We start from the raw sequence: 21,926 nt of genomic DNA, 5'->3' as shown, positions 1-21,926 counted from the left end.
CAGGCCGAGTGTGGTGATTAAGGGATTTTCACAGTAACTTCAGCCGCGATTCTCCCAACACAACCTGCAACTTTTCTGGCAGGTCATGCTGGGAGATGTGCGTGTTGGCCATTTGATGGGTTCCCCGTCAGCTTTTACAACCCACATGTATCTCCCAGCCAGAGAGGAATGGCACTGACAGAAACCTGCGGACTGCTGATCAGCACGATTTACAGATCTTTATATGTCATCATCAGGATCCACATGGCGATCTCCACTCACATCTGTGTCTCCCACTGCTTTGGTGTGAACCAGGAAATGGTCTGGCCTGGTAATGTCTCCTAATAATCTCCCTTGGCACAGGCGTGGCAGCCTTGAACTGGCGCGAGGGGGTAAGTGCTGCTGGCGGAGTGCGGGGGGATGTTCTGGGCAGGCCCTGGAGATGCCCTCCTCCTGCTGTCTCCAGAACAGCTGGCCCATGGACCAGTGATATCTGGGGTGGGGGTTGGATCTGGCAGCTTCTATTTTCTTACAGCTCTCCTGGTGAGGTTCTGTCAGGGAGTCCTGCCCCCCACCCACCCCCACTCCCCCAGGGTAGCGCTGTAGTGCAATGTGGCAGGCAGCCTCATGTGCTCCCATTCCCCTCCACCGCCTCCCCCTTTACAGGGACACGGTCTTGCTGGGGGGGGGTTGGTCAGGGAGTGTACTAAAAGCGGGTCACGCGTGGCACCATGGATTGTGTGGTGTTGCCAGCACCCGCAAGTGGGAGTTTTGGCCCCAAGAGAGGGATTGGGCTGGTGCTGGATCTATTGCAGCCAATGAAAATAATCCATCATTCTACATTCTTTCCAAACCCCACAGTGCAGATGGATCTTGGATTGATCGATTTGGAGCTGGCCGTATTGGTGGAGGCTCAGGAGGTGGTGGGCATGGAGAGACCACTACAGGAACAGCCACGACCAGTCCCTCAGGCAGGAGGGCAGGGGCTGCCGCTGAGGGCCAGGCGGTAGGTGAGGAGGCTCCCGAGAGGGTGCACAGAAGGTGGACGGTCCTGTAATCCACTCAAGGCCCTCTCGGAAGAGATGTGCTGTCACCGGCTGCCCCCGTCCAACCCCACGGTGTGACACATTTATCCCTGGCACCTGAGGGGTGGGACGGCCACCCCGCTCCCTGTGGATGTGAAGGTGATGGCTGCCCTCAATTTCTATGCCTCCAGGTCATTCCAGGAAATGGTCTGGCCTGGTAATGTCTCCTAATAATCTCCCTAGCTGACCTAGGTGACCTAGCTGGGATCTCCCAGGCCTCTGTAGACTTTATGTTGACATTCACTTTTCAGTTCCAGTTTCCAAAGTTCAAATTCTCTTTTTCTTTCTGTTCTGTCGAGGCTATTTTTTCCCTTGTCTGTAATTCCAGCAGTTTTAACTATTTTGCTTGTTCCTCGCTCTTGTTTTCTGCTGCAATTGCCTCCCTCTCTTTTGCTTTCACTTCTACTTCAAGCTGGGACTCGCTGGGTAGCTGGTGCAGACATGATGGGCTGAATGGCCTTTTTCTGTGCTAGAATCATAGAATCCCTACAGTACAGAGAGAGGCCATTCGGCCCACCAAGTCTTTACCAACCACAATTCCATCCAGGTCCTATTCCCATAACCCCACACATTTACTCTGCTAATCCCCTGACACTAACCTCACCCCCACATCATTGGACTGTGGAAGGAATCCGGAGCACCTGGAGGAAACCCATGCAGAAATGGGGAGAATGTACAAATGCCACACAGACAGTGACCCAGGCCGGGAATCGAACCCGGGTCCCTGGTGCTGTGAGACAGCAGCATGTGAGCGCCATGCTATAAAAGTCTATATCCAAATGCAGCAAGACCCAGATAACAGCCCAGCTTCAGCTGATAATGGTAAATAAAGGCAATGGCCAACTCCAACCAGTCAACCATTCCCACAGCTGGAGCCTCCACCCTCACTGCCCCGGGGCTGATCACTGAAACTGAATGGAGAGCCCCACTCCCCGCCCACCAGCACCCAGCCCCGCCCCACTCCCCGCCCACCAGCACCCAGCCCCGCCCCACTCCCCGCCCACCAGCACCCAGCCCCGCCCCACTCCCCGCCCACCAGCACCCAGCCCCGCCCCACTCCCCGCCCACCAGCACCCAGCCCCGCCCCACTCCCCGCCCACTAGCACCCAGCCCCGCCCCACTCCCCGCCCACCAGCACCCAGCCCCGCCCCACTCCCCGCCCACCAGCACCCAGCCCCGCCCCACTCCCCGCCCACCAGCACCCAGCCCCGCCCCACTCCCCGCCCACCAGCACCCAGCCCCGCCCCACTCCCCGCCCACCAGCACCCAGCCCCGCCCCACTCCCCGCCCACCAGCACCCAGCCCCGCCCCACTCCCCACCCACCAGCACCCAGCCCCACCCACCAGCACCCAGCCCCGCCCACCAGCACCCAGCCCCGCCCCCCGCCCACCAGCACCCAGCCCCGCCCCACTCCCCGCCCACCAGCACCCAGCCCCGCCCCACTCCCCGCCCACCAGCACCCAGCCCCGCCCCACTCTCCGCCCACCAGCACCCAGCCCCGCCCCACTCTCCGCCCACCAGCACCCAGCCCCGCCCCACTCCCCGCCCACCAGCACCCAGCCCCGCCCCACTCCCCGCCCACCAGCACCCAGCCCCACCCCACTCCCCGCCCACCAACACCCAGCCTCGCCCCCCCCTCCCCGCCCACAAGCACCCAGCCCCGCCCCACTCCCCGCCCACCAGCACCCAGCCCCGCCCCACTCCCCGCCCACCAGCACCCAGCCCCGCCCCACTCCCCGCCATAAAAAGTCTGACAACACCAGGTTTTAGTCCAACCGATTTATTTGATAGTAAACTCACAAACTTTCGGGGTTAGCCCCGACAGTTGTGCTTTATATGCTCTGTCTGAGGCCAGAACTCTCCATTCACCTGACGAAGGGGCTAACCCCGAAAGCTTGTGAGTTTACTATCAGATAAATAGGTTGGACTAAAACCTGGTGTTGTCAGACTTTTTACTGTGTTTACGCCAGTCCAACGCCGGCATACCCACATCATGACTACTATCGGCTCCCCGCCCACCAGTGCCTCAGCCCCGCCCACTAGCGCCTCAGCCCCGCCCCCGCCCCCGCCCCCGCCCCCGCCCACAGGCTTCCAGCCCCGCAACTCATCTCGCTTTCCGCCAATCAGAGCTCTATCCTCGCCCACTTTCCGCTCTCCCCCAATCAGCGTCCCAGCCCCGCCCCACTCCTTGCTCTCTGCCAATCAGAACTCGAGCCCGCTCTGTGCTCCGGGCAATCCTGGTCACGTGTTGCGGATCAGGTGACCCGCAGTAGCGGGAGGACAGCGCCTCCAGCGGCGCGCAGACAGCGGTGCAGTCCGAGCCTGAGACCGGGAGCGGGGGGAGAGGGAGCCGCCTGGAGACCGGGAGCGGGGGGAGAGGGAGCCGCCTGGAGACCGGGACCGAGCCCGGGGGAACCGGGAAGACGGAGCGAGCCAGCGAGGGGACAGCACCGGGAGAGGTAGGGCCGAATGACACAGAGCGGCCCCGGGGGGCGGCGGCGGCTGAGAGGGGGAGCGGCCCCGGGGAGAGCAGAGCCGGCCTGGGATAGTGAGGAAACCCGCAGACAGTAACTGGATTGGATTTATTATTGTGAATTAACACAGTGAGAAGTGTTGTTTCTGGCGCGCTGTACGGACAGCATACCGTTCATAGAGACGGAAAGGAGAGGGTGCAGAGTGTGGTGTTCCAGTCACAGTGAGGGTGCAGAGAAAGACCAGCTCAATGTGAGGGAGGTCCATCCAAAACTCTGACAGCAGCAGGGAGGGAGGCGGTGGGTCCGGGACCTCAGAGTTTGTATCTGTTTCCCGATGGGAGAGAGAATGTCCCGGGGGTGGGGTGTCCCGGGGGTGGGGTGTCCCGGGGGTGGGGTGTCCCGGGGGTGTGGGGTGTCCCGGGGGTGTGGGGTGGGGTGTCCCGGGGGTGTGGGGTGGGGTGTCCCGGGGTGTGGGGGGTCCCGGGGGTGGGGGTGGGGGGTCCCGGATAATCCCAGCTGCTTTCCCCGAGGCAGTGCGAAGTGTAGACTGAGTCTTAGAGGACATTCCATGTGCCGTGGACAATGGGGAACCTGTGGAGGCATTTCACAAGATGCTGCACCAAAGACTGCTACATAAGATAAAGGTGCACAGTGTTACGGGTAATGTATTAGCATGGATGGAGGATTGGTAAACTAACAAAAAGCAAAGAATGGGGGCAAATCGGTGTTTTTCTGCTTGGCGATCAGTGACTAGTGGTGTGCCTCAGGGATCAGTGATGGGACTGCAATTGTTTATGATTTACATCGATGATTTGGAGTTGGGGACCAAGTGTAGTGTGTCAAAATTCGCAAATGACACTAAGATGTGTCAGAACAAAATGTGCGGAGGACACAAAGTCTGCAAAGGGAAGTAGATAGTCTAAGTGAGTGGGCGAGGATCTGGTAGATGGAGTACAATGTTGGTAAATGTGAGCTCATCCATTTTGTTAGGAATAACAGCAAAATGGACTATTATTTAAATGGTAAAAAATTGCAGCATGCTGCTGTGCAGAGGGACCTGGATGTCCTTGTGCAGGAATCTCAAGGAGTTGGTTTGCAGGTGCAGCAGGTAATGAAGAAGGCAAATGGAATTTTGTCCTTCATTGCTAGGGGAATGGAGTTTAAAAACAGCGAGGTTATGTTACAGGTGTATAAGGTGCTGGTGAGGCCACACCTGGAGTACTGTGTACAGTTTTGTTCTCCTTACTTGAGAAAGGATATACTGGTACTGGAGGGGGTGCAGAGGAGATTCACTAGGTTGATTCCGGAGTTGTGAGAATTGATTTATGAGGAGAGACTGAGAAGACTGGGGCTATACTCATTGGAATTCAGAAGAATGAGGGGAGATCGTGTAGAAACATACAAGATTATGAAAGGAATACATAAGATAGAAGCATAGAAGTTGTTTCCACTGGCGGGTGAAACTAGAACTTGGTGGGGGTTGGCCTCAAAATAAGGGGAAGCAGATTTAGGACTGAGTTAAGGAGGAATTTCTTCACCCAAAGGGTTGTGAATCTGTGGAATTCCCTGCCCAGTGAAGCAGTTGAGGCTACTTCATTGAATGTTTTTAAAGCAAGGATAGATAAATTTTTGAACAGTAAAGGAATTAGGGTCATGGTGCGCCTTAACCCTTAAGGTATGTGGAGCTGAATCTACAAAAAGGTCAGCCATGATCTTATTGAATGGCGGAGCAGGCTCGAGTAGCCGTCTGGCTGCTCCTGCTACAAGTTCTTATGATCCTTATGAGCTCCCTAAATGATGTTTGACATGATTTTTTTTAGTTTTGTTCTCTGTCCTGATTTATAAGTGAACTCTTTGGGTAAAGAAATTTCTTAGTTCAGTCCTTTTTGGCAGACCTCAAATTCTAATACTTGGTTCCCTTGTGAGTTTCAGTTGAGCCGTTATGAATTTGATTGTTTAATTAGATTCCCTGTCATTCTTCTGAACTTCTGGGAAAATAGACTTGGCTTACTGAGCCTCTCCCCAGGACAATCCAGTCCTCCCAGGAGCCTGCGCAGTGAAGCTGTGTTGCATTCAGGAACTGGAGTGGACCAAGTGATATTCAGTCAACAGGATGATGGAAGATTTTTGCGCGGTGCTCGACAGACTGGAGGGACTGATTGTGGACAAGTCCCCAGGACCGGATGGAATGCATCCGAGGGTTCTGAAAAAATGGCGGAGGTGATAGTGGATGCCTTGGTGGTTATTTTCCAAACGTCGCTGGATTCCGGGGAAGTGCCGGAAGATTGGAAAACAGCTAATGTTACGCTGTTTAAAAAGGGTGGCAGGCAAAAGGCAGGGAATTATAGGCCGATTAGTTTAACGTCTGTTGTAGGTAAAAGGTTAGAATCCGTCATCAAGGAGGAAATAGCGAGGCATCTTGGGGGAATTGCTTGATAGAGCAGACGCAGCACGGTTTCGTTAAGGGGAAGTCGTGTCTGACAAATTTATTGGCGTTCTATAGGATGTGTCTAGGGTGGTGGATAGAGGAGAGCCGGTAGATGTGGTCTTTCTTGATTTTCAGAAGGCGTTTGACGAGGTACCTCACAAGAGGTTATTGCAGAAGGTAAGGGGGCATGGAGTTGGGGGTAGGGTGTTAGTGTGGATAGAGGATTGGCTGTCTAATAGGAGGCAGAGAGTGGGGGTCAACGGGTGCTATTCGGATTGGCGGTTGGTGACTAGTGGAGTGCCCCAGGGGTCGGTGCTGGGGCCTCAGCTATTTACCATTTATATAGATGATCTGGAGGAGGGAACCGAGTGTATGGTGTCGAAATTTGCTGATGACACCAAGATTGGTGGAATGGCAAATTGCGCGGAGGGTGTGGAGAGTCTGCAGAAGGATCTAGATAGGCTGGGCGAATGGGTCAGGAACTGGCAAATGGAATTTAATGTTGGCAAGTGCGAGGTGGTCCACTTTGGTAGGAATAATGGTAGGACGGACTGTTACTTACATGGCGAAAAACTGCAGCATGCGACGGTGCAGAGGGACCTCGGGGTCCTTGTGCATGAGTCGCAAAAACCCAGCCTGCGGGTGCAGCAGGTGGTCAGGAAGGCGAATGGGATGCTGGCCTTCATAGCGAGGGGGATTGAATATAAAAGTAGGGAGGTCTTGCTGCGGCTGTATAGGGCACTGGTGAGGCCGCAGCTGGAGTACTGTGTGCAGTTTTGGTCGCCGCACTTACGCAAGGATATTTTGGCCTTGGAGGGAGTGCAGAGGAGGTTTACTAGGCTGATGCCGGAGTTGAGGGGGTTGAGCTATGAGGAGAGGCTGAATAAACTAGGCTTGTACTCGTTAGAGTTTAGAAGAATGAGGGGAGATCTCATTGAGACATATAAGATGATGAATGGGATGGATGGGATAGAGGTGGAGAGACTCTTCCCACTCAGAAAGGACAGTAGGACTACGGGGCATAGCCTCAAGATAAAGGGGGGAGCGGTTTAGAACGGAGTTGAGGAGGAACTTCTTCACTCAAAGGGTGGTGAATCTCTGAAATTCTCTGCCCGTTGAAGTGGTGGAGGCTGCCTCGCTAAATATTTTTAAGACGCGGGTTGATGGGTTTTTGATAAGCGAGGGGATTAAGGGTTATGGGGAGAGGGCGGGAATGTGGAACTGAGCCACGACAGATCAGCCATGATCTTATTGAATGGCGGGGCAGGCTCGAAGGGCTAGATGGCCTACTCCTGCTCCTATTTCTTATGTTCTTATCCTGCCCATTCCCTGAAGTTGACAAACCAAAACATCTGTCTTATCTGCCTTAAATGTGATCGAACATCCACAATCTTCTGTGCTAGCAGAAGCTTTGATGAACCTTTATGCAACATTGGTTCAGCATCAACTGGATTATTGTGCCTAGTTGTGGACACCACGTTTTAGGAAGTGTGTGTGGCTTTAAAATGGGTGCAGAAAAGAGAAGTAGTTTTGAATAGAAGGATAGATTTGCAAAGATCTTAAGTGAAGAAAAGATCGAAAGAAGTTTGATGGAGGTGTTCGAAATCATCTGGGACCTAGATGCAGTAGTTTAGGAGAAATCTTTGCCATTGGCAGAAAGGTCAAATGGCCTACTCCTATTTTCTCTTTTATTTGGAACATGTTTGAGGAGCTGAATGTTGACTCGTGTTCTTTCATTCCAGTTTAAACATTTCAGAACTGGATTGATAAAAGTTTGTGTAGGGTTATGAAGCAATATTGGAAGGCAAGGTGGATATATGAAGATATATGAAGGTATATGCAGGTGTTGACCATGATTTAATTAAATGGGGTGGCCCAGTGGTTAGCACTGCTGCCTCACAGTGTAAGGGATCAAACGCAGCCTTAGGTCACTCTCTGTGTAGAGTTTGCACATTCTCCCTGTGTCTCTGTGGGTTTCCACCGGGTACCTTGGTTTCCTCCCACACTCCAGAAAATGTGAAGGTTAATTGATTGGTCATGCGAAATTTCCCCTAGTGCCAAGGGGGTTAGCAGGGTCAGTGTGTGGGATTACAGGGATGGGTCTGGGTTGTCGATGTGAGCTCAATGGGTTGAATGGCCTCCTTCTGCACTGTAGGGATTCTATGATCATAGAATTCTAGGAGTCTGAAGGGCTCAGTGCCCCTCTTCTGTTCCAATGTTCATGCAAAGGTTACCAGTCAAACTCAGTACTGATTGATGTTCCAACCCAATCACTAGAACGATAAGAGTTTTGTGTCTCCGGTAAAGGAACACTTTGTCACAAATCAGTTTGAGATAATGGGAACATTATTGTTCTTAGTCCACGTTGGGATTTTGTTTGAAGTAAACACTTCAAATGAGTTGACCGGTTCCAAGCTGTTGCACTTGCTCCAGGGTAATTAATTAATGTTTTCATTTCCTCCCCACCCAGGTTTAAAGCTGAAACATGAAGCTTTCTGTAATACTTTCCATCTGCTGTTTACTCAGTCAGACACTAAAAGCTGGTAAGTGTTAACATAAAACATACAGCTCAAAAACAGGCCATACGATCCAACTACGCTGCTATTGTATAGAGCCTTGGTGAAGCTGTACCTAGAGTATTGTGTCCAGTTTTGATGGTCTTACCCAAGGAAGGGCCTACTTGTGTGAGGGGACTAAAACTTCATACTGTATATTTTGAGAATATATATTGTATAACCTCAGAGTTGTTAATATGTTAAAAATTTGACAAAGATGGCTGAATCTCTGTTCATGACCCTCAAAAGTAGCCAGATGGTAATATCAAAGAAGCTTGTATCCTGTTATCCCTGAAGAGACACTAATGCATCTTTACAGACTAAATTCAAAGGCAGCTATACAAATGTCACCTGAATTTTGTAGCCCAGGTTGACCAACTGGAATCTACTTGTCTGCTTGGATAAAGGGCTTGCACAACCTTCATTTCAAATCTTAATGTTGGAGATATTGAGCAATCTTGAGAACCCAGATGAGTGTCCCTTATCAAAGACAGTGTAGAGAGGTGGGAGTCATGTGGCATGGACCTCCAGCTTGTGGAGCCAGTTATATTGCCTTGCTGAAAAAGAACTCTGCCCAGACTGAATACCTGGCCCCATCTACACTGATCCTACTGGGAATTCTGTACCATTGCCCAGAAGACTGATCCCTGCTTGCCCGTCTCAATGCGTGAAGTTAACAACACTGGAAAAGCTCTTCTGGCCTTTGAAAATTTTAAATGTTACATTCCTAGATTCCCAGGACAGTCTGCTGTTAAATATCCAATCTTTCAACACCAAAGCAAGCTGACTCCTAAATCCAGCCTCAAGTCAAAACCTCCTAAAAAAAAAAAAATGGATCTCTGGAAGATTCCTGCCATTGTAGCGTGGGCCAGGTTTCCAGATACCAACCTCATTTCCCTGTATCATCACCAACTTCAAAGAACGTCAGTAACTCCTGCCATCAGCTTGCTGAGCCTGCCTGAACTTTGACTCCAAGTGAAGGAGCCCTCATGGACTTTGACACTTGTACAAATTAATATTCCTTCCTTTTTTCTTCTAAGATATTGCTAGTTGTAAAACTCTTCTTTATTTGCTTTTATGTGTGCAGGTAGTTACATCAGCCATCCCCCCAGGTTTGAATGTATGAATAAACAAAACATTTCTGCTTACAGAGAAGCAGCGCAAAAACCAAGAGAATTGAAATGGTGCCTCTCCCTCTCCATAACGGAAATTGGGATCTCAATTAAGATCTCATGTCAAACTTGGACCAAATTTAAGAAACGAGTTGAATCTGATGCCAAAAATAACCAATTGGAAGCAAAAAGGGGAAGTTCAGTAGCTGAAATGATCTTTAAAGCAATTAAACTATCACAGGCAATTCTCTCTCCCTAATGCTAGAGCAAAGTTGCAAATTTCAGTGCGTGCGTTTTTGTACAACAGCGCAACTCAACAGGTGAAACATGAAGCAGAGAACCAGTAAAAGCTGCAGCTAGGGAGGTTCAATTTAAAACTACCCCATAAGATAACAGCCAGTTACTCAGGGTGTTGGTGAGGCATTTGGGTCTCTGCCCACAACCAGAACAGGATGAGGAGTTAGAACCTGGAACCAATCAACTTCCCATAGCCAAACTAAAGCTGCCAAAGCTTAGAATATGATGTGGAGATGCTGGCATTGGACTGGGGTAAACACAGTAAGAAGTCTCACAACGCCAGGTTAAAGTCCAACAGGTTTATTTGGTAGCAAAAGCCACTAGCTTTTGAGGCTTTGCCCCTTCGTCAGGTGAGTGGGGAGTTCTGATCACAAACAGGGCCTATAAAGACACACACTCAGTTTACAGAATACTGATTAGAATGCGAGTCTTTACAGCTAATCAAGTCTTAAAGGTGCAGACAATGTGAGTGGATCATCAAGCAGATGACAGCAGGAAGAACTCTGGCCCTCATCAAACCTGCAAACTACTGCAACATTAGAACCCGTGCCTCCAAGACTAACTCACTCCATGTCGCTTCTCCCATTGTGGAAATCTCACTCTAGAAAGACGGATCACTCTACAATCAAACAACCTCTCTGAAGAAATCTTCCATTAGACCTCTGATTCTAGCTCTGTGTAAACCCATAACTTGTATTTTTATTGTGGTCCTGCCCTGAATCCTCTTTCTCTTTGTTTATCTCCCATTTATTGGTTGTGTGTAAAAGGATGGACATTGTAAAACCCCTCGTGAGTGTGAAAATAAACTAACCCTTTTTTATCTTGCAACGTCTTCAGGGTAGATATTTCTATTTGCAGATGTGTAGTGAGGGAGAAATCAGGACTGTTTAATTCCTCCCCACTGTCTGTTACAGACATTGGAAGCTCAATTTCATCAGTGGACATTGGATATCCAGAGGAGGTCAAATCTCTCTTCATGATTGGTGCAAGCTTGGAGGGCCAGAGGGCCTGGTCCTTTGCTGTAATGTTCTTTGTTCTCAAGACAATGGGATCAGGAGACAAAAACAGATAATGTTGGAAAATTCCAGCAGCTCTGACAGCATCTTGGGGGCAGGGGGAGAGAACAGAGCTAATGTTCGGATGACCACTCCAGGAATCTCTTATATTTCCTAAAAAGAAAATCTTGACCCTCTAGGCCACATGTTGGCAGAAGGTGACTTCTAAAGTGAGGAGGGTGGCAGTAAGCCAACAGTTTTTAAATAAAGCCGGGTTGTGAGGTTGTGACTGATAATCCCCTGCAACTGAACAGGAAATTGGCAAAATGTGCTCTCCCCTGGAACCCATTTAGCCCTCTCGTCATGTTTGAAAGAGCGTGTTAAGGTCCTGATCAGAAACTCCAAGATATGTTATGAAGTTAGACTTCAAATATTTTTGATTTTGGCATTAGGGTGAGGATAAGGTGTTTCACTCCAGGTGTGATTCTATTGACATACTAGAAGCTTTTATTAAAACAAACTTTCAGCATCTGGAGGTGTCTGTTGTGATCCTCTTCATCTGAGCAGGTCCTGTGTAAACGGCAGCCCCGAACAGCACCCAGGCACAACCCAACACCATCTGCGCTCTCAAGACCAACCGCAACATTGTCATCAAACCAACAGAACAAAGGAACCATCGTCATACGGAACGGATTACTGCAAAGTGTACCAACAACTGAACTACAGACTGTTACCCACAGATCCAACCAAAGAACACACCCGTCAACTCAACACTCTGATCAAGACCTTTGATCCGGACCTTCAGAGCACCCTCTGTGCGCTCATGACACGTACTCCCCCTGTTGGAGATCTCTACTGCCTCTCGAAGATACACAGGGCGAACACTTAGCCCGTCCCATCGTATTGGGCAATGGGACCCCGTGCGAGAATCTCTCCGGCTATGTCGAGGGCGTCCTGAAACCTACGGTACAGAGAACCCCCAGCTTTTGTCGCGACACTACGGATTTCCTACAGAAACTCAGCACACATGGAGCAGTTGAACCAGGGACACTCCTCGTCACAATGGATGCCTCAGCGCTCTACACCAACATCCCCCACGACGATGGCATTGCTGCAACTCCTGGACCACACCTTCAACAACCAGTTCTTCATCCAGACACACGGAACAGCCATGGGGACCAAATTCGCACCTCAATATGCCAACATCATCATGCACATGTTCAGACAAGACTTCTTCACCACACAGGACCTTCAACTGATGCTATACACTAGATACATTGACATCTTACTTTGGTCTCATGGGGAACAGTCACAAACAACTATATGATGACATCAACAAGTTCCATCCCACCATCAGACTGACCATGGCCTATTCTCCGGAATTGGTTGTGTTTTTGGACATGCATCTCCATCAAGGACGGTCACCTCAGCACCTCACTGTACCGCAAGCCCACGGATAACCTCACGATGCTCCACTTCTCCAGCTTCCACCCTAAACAATTAAAGAAGCCATTCCCTATGGACAAGCCCGCCGTATACACAGGATCTGCTCAGATGAGGATTGCAACAAACACCTCCAGACGCTGAAAGATGCCCTCATAAGAACAGGATATGGCGCTCAATTCATCGATCAACAGTTCTTAAATGCCAAGCGAAAAACCGCACTGACCTCAAGAGAAACACAGGACACATCCAGTACTTTCCCGGAGCAGAGAAGCTACATCTTCTCCGGAGCCTTCAACATTGAAGATGAACATCTTGCCAGGGCCATCCCTGCTCCCCCGCTTCTAGCCTTCAAACACCCGCACAATCTCAAACAGAACATTGTCCTCAGCAAACTAGTAAGAAGTCTGACAACACCAGGTTTAAGTCCAACCGATTTATTTGATGGGTGAGTTTACTATCAAATAAATCGGTTGGACTTAAACCTGGTGTTAGACTTCTTACTGTGTCTACCCCAGTCCAACGCCAGCATCTCCACATCTCAGCAAACTACTTGGCCTTCAAAAGAACAGTGACCACGACACCACAACCCTACCACAGCAACCTCTGCGAGATGTGCCAGATCATCGACACGGATGCCATCATCTCAGATGAAGACACCATCCGCCAGGTGCGCAGTACATACACTTGCAACTCGGCCAACATTGCCTACCTGACACGCTGCAGGAAAGGATATCCTGAGGCATGGTAAATTGGGGAGGCCATGCAGGTGCTGCGACAACGGATGAACGAAGACCATTCGATAATCACCAGGTGAGAGTATTCTCTTCCTGTTGACGAACACTTCAGCAGTCACGGCCTTCACGACACACCACAGTGCAGAACTACTGAGCAGAGACTAATAGCCAAGATCCGCACCTGAGGACGGCCTCAACCGGGATCTTGGGTTACATCACACTGTCTGTAACCCCCACGGACTTGCCTAGACTTGCAAAATCTCACTAACTGTCCTGGCTGGAGACAATACACATCTTTAACCTGTGCTTAACCCTCTCTCCACTCATGTTTTAAGACTTGATTGCCCGTGGAGACTCGCATTCCAACCGTTACTTTGTAAATTGAGTTTGTGTCTTTGTATACCCTGCTTGTGAACTGATCCCACTCACCTGATGAAGAAGCAGCGCTTCGAAAGCAAGTGGCTTTTGCTACCAAATAAACCTGTTGGACTTTAACCTGGTGTTGTGAGACTTCTTACAAAGCTTGTAACACACAGCTCGAGTTTCAGGGCAGAAAGGCAAAGGAGCTTTTGAGCTTCGAGAATTGGAATTGCTGGCTGAAAGAGAGAGACCGACCAGACAAGCTGCTGGGGAAACCCTCACTGTACCGAATAATGGTCCGGACACTGCTACCTCAGCGCACACACTGGCCTGTGTGATACTAGGTTCATTTCCAAGTTCAAAGGTGGTGATGTGGAGTCGTCTTGCACCACTTTTGAGGAAGTGGCAGATCTGTTACAATCGCCACCAGAAATTTGGACCCTAAGTCTGGGAAGGCTCAAGAGGTCATTCTGTGCCAACTTCTAAAACGTTTGTTAATTCTGAATGGACCAAAGCGTCTGTCCTCAGTAGTTAAGTTAGTGCTATAGAGGCACATAGCCAGCAATTCCAGAATGCTCATACAAAACCTGTGCGGACCTACCAGAGTTTGAACGGCTAAAACAATTCACACTGGGTCTGCTCTTTAAAAGTACAGCTGACCAACAATGGGTTACAAGAACTGATATTGTTGAGGTATTTAAAAGCAGTCTACTGTATTGGAGCCAAATCTGCTGCAGATAGAGTATCTCCCATGCGGCAGGTGTATCACAATGATGCTCAGGGTAATGGCTACCCTGAGCATTGCTCACTGTGTATTGTGCGAACCCTCAAATAGACCAACAGGCTGCCGCTTTCGGAACTAAAGTCTGCTATTGCTATTTACCATCTTTTCAATCTATTTTCCCAGTCCACTTCAACCACTTCTAACTTCACTTCTTTGGAAAGAAATTAAAATTAAGTTTCTCATGCTCAAACTGAGTCTGAAATTCCATCATGCTCCATCAATCTACATGAAGATTAAAATTATTAAAATATCATTCTTGCAAGCCCTTATTATTTCTTGATTTCCACTTTGTCCAACTGTGCAGCACTTGTTGGGGATTTATAAACTATTCCCATCGCTGACTTCTTTCCTTGCTATTTCTTATCGCCATCTGAATTGATTCTACGTTTTGTATTGTCTGAGTCAAGATAATTTCTCACTGCCGTACTATTTGCCTCCTTCATTAACTGAACTGGCCCACCTACTTTTCTGCCTACCTTTCCAAAACATCAAGTGCTCCTGAAGGTTTAGTTCCCAGTTGTCACTTACTAACAGTTATCAGATTATACCTACTTATTTCTGTTTGTACCATCAGTTCATTTAATTGCAATTGCTGCATGCATATGACAACATTTAATTGGGACTTTTTACCATTTTTGATACTCTTTAACCAGTATGTCCCTTCCATCTCGTTCTGTTTATCATTACCTGTAATTCTAATCAACACTTTTGCCTTGTCCTTTTTCTTTAAGTTTCTAAATTTTCCTATACTTGAACCATCCCTGCTTTCCCCCATCTCTGCTATCCAGCCCTATAGACAGTCTATAATTTGATTCTTCTGAACACTAGTCCCAGCATAGTTCAGGCGAAATCCATCCCATCTTTCCCCAGCACTGGTACCAGTGTTCCAGGAATCTTTGAGCCATGCAGTTCAACTCTCTGATCTTATTTCCCGTTGGCAATTTGCTTGTGACTGAGATGATCGTTATTAACTTTGTAGTTCTATTTTTTAACCTGGGTCCTAATCACTCATACTCACTTTGCAGAGCCCAATGTGTTTGTCCCCATCTGGGTCACGATAACTGAATCCTTCCCTTCCCACACTAGATTCCTCTCCAACCTTGAGGAAATGTCCTTATCTCTGGCACTGGGCAGGCAATGTGACCTTCAAGACTCGGCTGTTGCAAAAGGGATCTACCTCCCTTAGTATATGTCCCTTATCTTTAGCATACCCTTTCTGCTCCCTCAACATGAGTGGTGCCCCATTTCATGATGCTATGATCTGTTTACCCATTCTACTTTTCTCCACAGGCTGCAAGAACCTCAAATCTGTTAAACAAAAGCAAGGATTGATGTTCCTTTATTGCTACCCTTTATCCCTCTCTTACAGCCACATCTGGCTGTTCCTAACCATGGACAAAATCTGAATTACTCATGAATATGCTCTGGAACGAAGGGTCCAAGTAACTTGCTGCCTTGTTGATGAATTACAGAGTCTGAAGCTCATCAATTGTAATCTGAAGTTCCTTTAGTTTCTGATACACGCTGCAAATGTGCGTTCTGTTTCCACCAGCTCCCATATGCTGCAACACATCACCTTCCCAACCACCTCCACCACATTCTGTTTAATTTGTTTTTCACCTCATTGTCGTTCCACCTACTGATAGTACTAAAGATCCTGACCACGACTCATCTTCTTTAACCACCCACACAGGTTCTCTGATATGCTTCTCATCTGATGCTCACTTCTAGAAACCACTGGTTGGCTCCTCTCCCTCAAACAGTGATCATAGATCCCAGATGATTAATCTACATTAACCACTTCCCCAGCTGTGTTATAGTTTGATGTTGAAATTAACAATCCGTTCAGCAGCTTCAGCTAATTTATTGTGAATGTTCATGGACCAGGAATGGAGGTTTCTGGATAGGAGTTCAGTGTATGGATAATGGTCTGACCTGGATGGCCACAATCACCATTTGATTATTCATGTTCCACTTGTAGAGCAAGTGGCCACATCTTCTCTGGCCTGTCCTCGAGCAATTGAGCATTGTCCGTATTTTCTGTGGAAGCAGGAACTTCATCCGTCAGTTGTTAGGTTGTGGCTGGTGATGCTTGCAGTGTGCCATCGAGGGGTGGGGTTGTGGTTAGGGTGTGGAATCTGCAGCCTGAGGGACTGTGGGATTTCAGATGAGTGTGTGGGGAATTTTTAAGGCTTGTGTTAATGAGAGTGACTGAACCATGGCCACTGAGCTCCTGGTCAGGGGATTAAAAACCCACTGTGGTGAGCTAAATCTGTTTGAACCAATATCTAAACCTTGAGGTCTTCTCAATCCGCGCAATACAGCGACCCATTAGGAGGACTCGCTGTACAAGTGCTGTCAGTATGTGTTTGCTCCCATTTAGCGCTATTCTTTTAATATTTACACAACGGGAGTATATTTCTAATTCTCTGCTTACTGCACTGAGGAGAAATTAATCCCGTCTTTCTATCTGTTTTCAGAAATTGCTGTGACACTAAAGGCACCAGAACACGTTAACCTTCAGGTTGGTGATGTTCAGACAGTCAGCATTGCTCCAAGGTGGGTTCTGTTAATCCTGATGTTTGGCCCAGCAAGCACAGTGCATTTGTGATTGTGGTGTTTGGGTTGTATTATATTGTAGGGCTGCTTATGTCTAGGCAGGTAGGAAGAGCATAAGCTCAGGAGCAGGCTGTTCTGCACCATGAGCCTGTTCCAGTATTTAGTTAGATCGTAGCTAATTTATATTTAACTGTATCTGGCCAATGATTTAACATGAAGCCCTCAATCAATAACAGAAATTACCTGTCAATTTATCACATTGCTGTTCATGGCACCTTTTTGTGAGCTAATTGCCTGCTGCTTATCCTCCAGAAGTCACTGCACAATTGATTGAATTATGTATTTTGATATCCTGATTTAGTGTGGTTCCTAAAATAGTTTATACTGTCAGTTATTTCTTGCAGGGAATTTTTGTACAGGCTGAATGATCACTTTTTATGCTTCAGTTATCCTTTGACTCTGTTAGCCATCACCTGGTCTTTTTGCTGCTACTGATGTTTTAAAGAAATCTCAACAGCAGATTAAAGTCCAACAGATTTATTTAGCATTGAGTTTTCAGAACCCTGCTCCTTCATCAGGTGAGGAGCAGTGTTCCAAAAGCTCGTGCTACCAAATAAACCTGTTGGACTTTAACCTGGTGTTGTGAGATTTCTTACTGTGCTTACCCCAGTCCAACAACAGGCATCTCCACTTTGTTGTTTTAAAGTTACAGTTAACAATGATTTGTACGTGTGGATGTGTAGAAACTTTCTGATCTGTTTTTACTTAGTGCACCCCTGCAGGAGTCTCTAGTTGTCACATTCAACGTGACGTTTTCATCCAAACACACCTCAATTGTTGAACTGCCTGAATATGTAAGTAATGATGTAATTTTCAGATATTGCTTAAATTTATTCTGTTCCTTCCCCAAGGAATTTTCAAGAGAGGTAAAATCTAGGTGGCACAGTGGTTAGCACTGCTGTCTCTCAGCACCAGGGACCCGAGTTCGATTTCCGGCCTTGGGTCACTGTGTGAGTTTGCGCGTTCTCCCTGTGTCTGCGTGGGTTTCCTCTGGGTGCTCCGGTGTGCTCCCACTTTCCAAAGATGTGCGGGTTAGGTTAATTGGCCATGCTAAATTGATCTTGGATTAGCAGGGTGAATATGTGGGGTTACAGGTATAGGGCCTGGGTGGGATTGTGGTCGGCGCAGACTCGATAGATTGGCAGCCTCCTGCACTGTAGGGTTTCTATGGTTAAGTTTTGTTGCATTTTGAATTTGGCTAAGAAAAGCATGAGATGTTTTACTTTAGATATTATTCAAATAACCCACTAGGGAGCTTTTACCAAACACAATTTATTTAAGAGTATAATTAACATGTATAGAAAAAAAATCAGCAACAACTTTTATCGATTACAAATTTAAACAAAAGAATATAACCCTGAAGAAATATATCTCAAATGTTTCAATCAAACAAAACTTCCCATAGACAAAAACCCTTTCTACAGGTTGAACGCAGTAAAGACTAATGCTCATGTGATACTGGAACTGATTCTTTTGGTTGGAGAATTGAAAGCCTGGCTTCTCAGCCTTGTAACCTAATAGCAGCCTTCTAGATACACCCAGAACACCAGGGAGAGGGAGACTCTAGGCAAGTCAACCACCAGCAGCAGATTTTCTACTCCAGGAAGCAAGAAACCTTGCTTTCAGCTGTCCAGCGACATTTCCAATACCAGGCAGAGACAGAGAGAGACACTGCCTTCAGTCTGATGTCCACTCCCTTCTAGACAAAAACTGAAAATGAATCCTTAGATTTTTTTTACCCCTGAGGAGAAACCACCTGACTTTGACTTATCAATCAGTCTTCCCCCTCACAATGCAAGGTCATAAATTATCTCAAAGTAAAAATAAACAAAACCCCATTTGAGCCATTGAAGTTGTAATAAAAGGTCCTCTAGCAGTTGGCTGGCAGCACTAAGGCCCGCTCACAACTGCAGAGACCATGATTTTAAAAAATCTTAAAGGTATACTAATGTCACAGTGTAAAATTTCTTCACAAGTTATCCTGAGTAAACTAACAGGTGAACAGTATTCCTGACCATCTGGCTGAGGGCTAATGCATCTTGTCAAGTTGTTTGTTACTTGGCTTCAGGTGTTCATGTGACAAAAGTTTGATACATTGCCTTGTGAAGATTTCATGTAGTATCCAAAGAGTGTGATAGATCTAATAGTACATTTACTGTGCTTTATTATCTTCCCATCAGCTGTACCTGGAGCCCATTACCTCTCCAATTGATCCCTTCGTGTTTATCCTTTTATGTATTAGAAATGTTAATTCCATATATTTTCTTCTGACAGGTTACATTGCCTTCTCAGTCTATGAATTCAACAACTTTCCCAGTTAAAGGAATTGAAGTTGGCCAGGCCATTGTGTATCTTCAAAACAACAGCAGCAGCAATGTGACCAGGTGGGTTGCTGTGTAGCATAGAGTCAAAGAATAAAGCAAGGAAGATGAACATTTGACCCATCCAGTCCTTGTAGTTTTCTGTAAGTGATTCAGCTCAGACTACTTTCCTTTTCCCATAGTTCTCCTTTTTGAAAGCCATGATTGAATCTGCCTCCCCCACACATTCAAAGCAATACATTTGAGGTGGTGCAGTGGTTAGCACTGCTGCCTCACAGCGCCAGGGACCTGAGTTCAGTTCCAGCCTTGGTGACTGTCTGTGTGGAGTTTGCACTTCCTCTTGTGTCTACAAGGGTTTCCCCTCTCAGTCCAAAGATGTACAGATTAGGCTGATTGGCTATATTAAATTGCCCCTTAGTGTCAGGGGGACTAGCAAAATAAATACATAGTTAAGGGGCCTGGTTGAGGTTGTTGCCAGTGCATGTTCGATGGGTTGAATAGCCTTTTCCTGTACTGTAGGGATTCTATGATTGAATCTGTCTCCACCACACACTCGAGGCAGTGCATTTCACAATCTAACCTCTACGTTTAAAATGGATTTTCTGTCATGTCGTTGTCATTTCTTTGCCATTCACCTTAAATCATTGTCCTCTGGTTATCCACCCTTCTGCCAAGGGGAACAGTTAGTTTCCCTCCTAGAACAGTCACGATTTTGTATATCTCTATCAAATCTCTCATCTATCTCTCCTCAAAGGAGAACAGTCCCAGCTTCTCCAACTGATCCACGTAACTGAAGTTCCCCATGTCTGGAAGTATTCTTATAGACCTCATCCACAGTTTAAAGTAAGAATATTGCCACAAACCTACTGCCAGATAACCCATGTAATGTCAGACGATGGAATAAACAGTGTTGGAGGGAACTGGATACAATTTACTGGATACAATGATCAATAGCTGCACTTAGCAGTTTCACAGCATGCAATCCGTACATCAGCTGCAATCAAGTTATACTCTCTGCCCATCATAATTAATATGTTTAAGAAAGGAATGCGACAGAAAATCTTCCCAGAATGGTTAGGTTGTGGGCATGAGCTTCGTGAGTCTTGTGACGTAATGACATTCAGTGGTTTGTTTTTATTCATAGTGTGTCCTGCTGTTGGGATAATGTTCATCCACAACCTGTTCCATACCTCCGGGCTGACCTTCCAGTGTGTTTGTTAGAATACTGTTGATTTGGGGTGGGTGGAAGGGAAAAGAGTGCCAGATATATTAAAATGTGGGTAAACAATTTTTCTTCTCCTCATTTCTGGTGTTCTTAGTTTTATTGAATCAGGCAGCTTCCTTTTGTTTGAAAGCTAAGCTGGCTCATTTTGACATTAAGATTATTATAGAAAATAATTTCTATATTAAAAATGAATTTATCCCATCATATATTGGTACTTGTTCCATTTTCAAGGTATTCTTAGCAACTAAATTTGGGTTATCTTAACTGAAACTCACTGTTAGTAATTCTCAGCTGCCCTTTAAAGAACTCGTGTTTCATTTCATCTCTATAGAGTGTTTTCTATCGTTGCTGTAGGATATTAAAACTATTTGTAAGAAAAAGACTCCAGATTTGTAGTGTCTGTGATTAGCCCTCCACCACCTTCCAAGCTGCAAGTAAAAAGCTGAATATTTATAACTGTTTTGTGACAAAACTGTGTCTTTAAAAAATGTATCTTTGCAGGATTTCTTTTAGCAGTTGTTTCTGTTTATAGTGCCATCTTGTCTATAACCAGCAGCCTACGTACTGATGGTACAGAATTATTTTTAATTGCTGTAATGTTTGTTTAATCTGGGCTAATGCAAATCTGTAATTTGTTTTTTCCTCTGGGGCTTGATTAGGTTGATTGGCAAGAAATGCCTTGTGACTGGGCAGGGATAAGCTCAGTTGCAGCTTGGGATTTTTGGAAGGAAGCAGCTTTTTCTTTCTCTGGCGATTGGAGACTGGGATCTGCCAGGCAAGAGGTCTCTCTTTGAAGTTCTGCTGTTTGAAGATATATTCTTCTTTAAATATTGCTGTATGGGAATCAGAAAACAGGTGTCTTTTTCTCTGTTCAGAGGTGTTAAAAGCTGGAAATCTAGTCTCCATGTGAGCATATCCTTTTTTGAGCTACTTGATTCTGAAGGAAGATTTGTGACTGGGGGATATTGCTTAAATTGGAACTATATCTAATGTAGTTATGAGAAGAGATTGGATAGGTTGGGGGTTATTTTCATTGGAACAAAGGCGGCTGAGAGGTGACTTAATAGAGCTGCAAAAAATTGAGGGCGGAAGAGTGGACAGAACCAAGGGATGTAGATACAAGATAAGTGGCAGTGGGTGTAGAGGGAATACGAAGAACTTTTTATGTAACAGGTGGTGGGTGTCTAGAAATCACTGTTCAAGTTGTTGGTGGAGGCAGAGACCCTAAACGTTTTTAAATGCCTGGATCTGCACCTTAAGTGCCGTAAGCTACGGGACAATGGGCTGGGTGTAGGAAGGTGGGATTAGAAAGGATACCTGAGTGTCCTCGGGCTGCCTGGCATGGACAAGATTGGCCAAATGGCAACCTCCTGTTCTGTAGCTTTTCTATTGTTCTAGGAGACAGATAACTTAAGAATTAACTCTTGTCATGTTTAAATATTTCAATTGGTAAAAGTTGTGCTAATTCTTTTTGTTAGAATATAACTCCTATTCTTAAATAAAGTTTGGTT

The 21,926-nt window shown here is 46.9% G+C and overlaps 1 protein-coding gene across 2 annotated transcripts in view; it reads left to right on the top strand.

The window, feature by feature from the left end:
* Window positions 1-3,457: 3,457 nt before the first annotated feature.
* The window catches only part of ctns (cystinosin, lysosomal cystine transporter), a 50,480-nt gene continuing 32,011 nt past the window's right edge, over window positions 3,458-21,926 (top strand). Inside the window, exons 1-5 of one of the 2 annotated variants that reach the window (XM_080212927.1) lie at window positions 3,458-3,524; window positions 8,438-8,510; window positions 16,731-16,809; window positions 17,579-17,663; window positions 19,144-19,253. In XM_080212927.1, coding sequence (XP_080069053.1) covers window positions 8,453-8,510; window positions 16,731-16,809; window positions 17,579-17,663; window positions 19,144-19,253 — 332 coding nt within the window. In that variant the 5' untranslated portion in view covers window positions 3,458-3,524; window positions 8,438-8,452. Of the gene's footprint in view, window positions 3,525-4,163; window positions 4,184-8,437; window positions 8,511-16,730; window positions 16,810-17,578; window positions 17,664-19,143; window positions 19,254-21,926 lie in introns of those variants that run through there. The other variant, XM_080212928.1, reaches the window with a different exon arrangement.

This window comes from Carcharhinus amblyrhynchos, chromosome 26, assembly GCF_965287045.1.
Source record: "Carcharhinus amblyrhynchos chromosome 26, sCarAmb.v2.hapA, whole genome shotgun sequence".
NCBI lineage: Eukaryota > Metazoa > Chordata > Chondrichthyes > Carcharhiniformes > Carcharhinidae > Carcharhinus > Carcharhinus amblyrhynchos.
This window is presented reverse-complemented; position numbering and strand designations above follow the sequence as displayed.